The sequence below is a fragment of the Petaurus breviceps genome, unplaced genomic scaffold (assembly GCF_028583685.1).
Source record: "Petaurus breviceps papuanus isolate PSGF00001 unplaced genomic scaffold, PetGlider_PUasm1.0 151, whole genome shotgun sequence".
In the NCBI taxonomy this organism is placed as follows: domain Eukaryota; kingdom Metazoa; phylum Chordata; class Mammalia; order Diprotodontia; family Petauridae; genus Petaurus; species Petaurus breviceps.
Window position 1 is genome coordinate 13,553,706 of NW_027185712.1, and position 2,132 is coordinate 13,555,837.

The window sequence follows — 2,132 nt, forward strand, 5'->3', positions numbered from 1 at the left end:
GGGGGGGGGGCCGACTCTCGCTAGCGGAGTAGCAGCCTAGCAGCCGCTCTGTGCCTCATCGAACCGGGATCGGCAGCAGCAGGGCTCGCTTTCCAGGTTAATTTATTCATTCACTTATATATTTATTAGGTGGAGGATTTAAAAAGAAAATTTCAGTTGGAGCCAGGAAAGCAGAGGAGACCCAGATAAAGTCTCCTTCCCCAGCTCCCGCTTTTCCCACCCCCGGGCGACGCTCCTTTCCCCGCCCCAGATGTAAGTGGCAAGAGGAGCTCAGTGGCGCCCATCCATCCATCCATTCCCTCCACTAGTCCGTCTGTTCCCCAGCCATCCTCTCCTCCCCGCCCAGTGAGCCCGGCCCGGCCCTAGAGGGTCGACTGCCCCTCTGCTGTAGTAGATAAACGCCCAGGAAGGGAATCGTACCCAGGGTGGGAGACTTACACATATAGCCCTATCCGAGCTGAGGATGGAAGGGGGGAACCCCAAACCTGTCTCCCATCCTGCACACGCACACCCCCAACGGAGCTGTGCCTCTCCCTTTCCCTCAGGAACCTACACCGATGGCGTGAGATAAAGGGGAGGAGGGGAGGGATTTGTGGTTGCTCTTTGGGATGCAAGGAAGGAAAAGGGGAGAGAGAGAGGGAGAGAGAGAGAGAGAGAGAGAGAGAGAGAACTGTTATCTATAAACGATCTATACATACGATATATATTAATGTAGCACTTTCTCTATAGATACTGATTAGTCGGCCGCTGATCCTCTACAAGCCCGTTGCCTTTTTATATTCGAAATAAATAAATAAAGCAGGACGAAGGGGGAAAACCGCCCATTCTACCTCCACCACTGCCGCCGCCCCGCCCCACCATCCCTTCCCTTCCTTTTCCTTCCTTTTTCTCCTTTCTCCCTCTCTCTCTAGCTAATAAAATGCACCTCGGCAGGGGGTGGCCCCTGACACAGACATACACGCACACATGCACACACACGCACTCAATTTTTTTTTAAAAAATCAATGTTTTTATATCCCCCCCAAAAAAATTGTTGCACCTACTCCTATTACCATAGTCCACCACCACCACCAGCACCAGCACCACCAGCACCACCACCACCCAAAAAAAAACAAAAAAGACAAATACGAAAGGCAGCCAGCCCCGTTCCTAAAATGCACTCGCTTCCCTTCGCTCACTTGGCCCCCGAATCTCAGCGCCTCCCGAAGAGCCATGCGCCTGGCGCTATTTATAGCCTGGGGCTGTCTTGGAAGGTACCACCGAGTCTCTCTGGGTTTGGCAGACGGGGGGAAGTGGGGGGTGGGGGAGAACAGCCAACGAAAGCCAGCCCCCACGCCCTCCCCTCCCCACCCGTCTCAGTCTCCCTTGAGCCCTCCCCTCTCCTCCCCCCCCCCCGGCCCGTCTCCCCCCACCTCCCCCTTGCACACACACGCCGCCCCCACCCCCTAGTCTGGCTGGGAACTTGAACTGGTCCAGCCTGTTTAAACGGAAAGGACAGAGATCCTGTCTGTTCAATGTAAAAAAAAAATCAGATCAGACCTAGGGAGAGAAGAGAGAGAAGAGAGAGAGGGAGGAGAGAGGAGAGAAAGAAGAGAGGAGAGAGAGAGAGAGAGAGAGAGAGAGAGAGAGAGAAGAGGTGTAGAGAGGGAGAGACTGAGTGTGTGTGTATGTGTGTGCGTGTGTGAAAGCGAGAGAGAGGGCGAGAGAGAGAGAGGGAGAGGGAGTGAGAGAGTGAGAGAGCGAGAAAGAATAAAAGGAAAGAAGATTTTTCTCTATGTATATAAAGATGGCTACGTTAGCAAACGGACAGGCTGACAATACGAGCCTCAGTAACAACAGTCACGGCAGCCCGGGCAGTAACGGGCACATGAACGGATTAAACCATAGCCCGGGGAACCCGTCTACCATTCCCATGAAGGACCATGATGCCATCAAGCTGTTCATTGGGCAGATCCCCCGAAACCTGGACGAGAAAGACCTCAAGCCCCTCTTCGAGGAGTTTGGCAAGATCTACGAGCTGACGGTTCTGAAGGACAGGTTCACTGGCATGCACAAAGGTTAGTGGACGATTTTCTTCTTAACTTTGCTATGGAAAATGAGAGAGAGAGAGAGAGAGAGAGAGAGAGAGAGAG

The 2,132-nt window shown here is 53.3% G+C and overlaps 1 protein-coding gene across 10 annotated transcripts in view; it reads left to right on the top strand.

The window, feature by feature from the left end:
- Nucleotides 1-1,501: 1,501 nt before the first annotated feature.
- The window catches only part of CELF4 (CUGBP Elav-like family member 4), a 599,657-nt gene continuing 599,026 nt past the window's right edge, over nt 1,502-2,132 (top strand). For 8 of the 10 annotated variants that reach the window (XM_069075613.1, XM_069075605.1, XM_069075597.1 and 5 more), the window contains exon 1: nt 1,654-2,057. In XM_069075613.1, the coding sequence (XP_068931714.1) occupies nt 1,775-2,057 (283 nt within the window). In that variant the 5' untranslated portion in view covers nt 1,654-1,774. Of the gene's footprint in view, nt 2,058-2,132 lie in introns of all 10 variants that reach the window. The other 2 variants (XM_069075666.1, XM_069075661.1) reach the window with 1 other exon arrangement.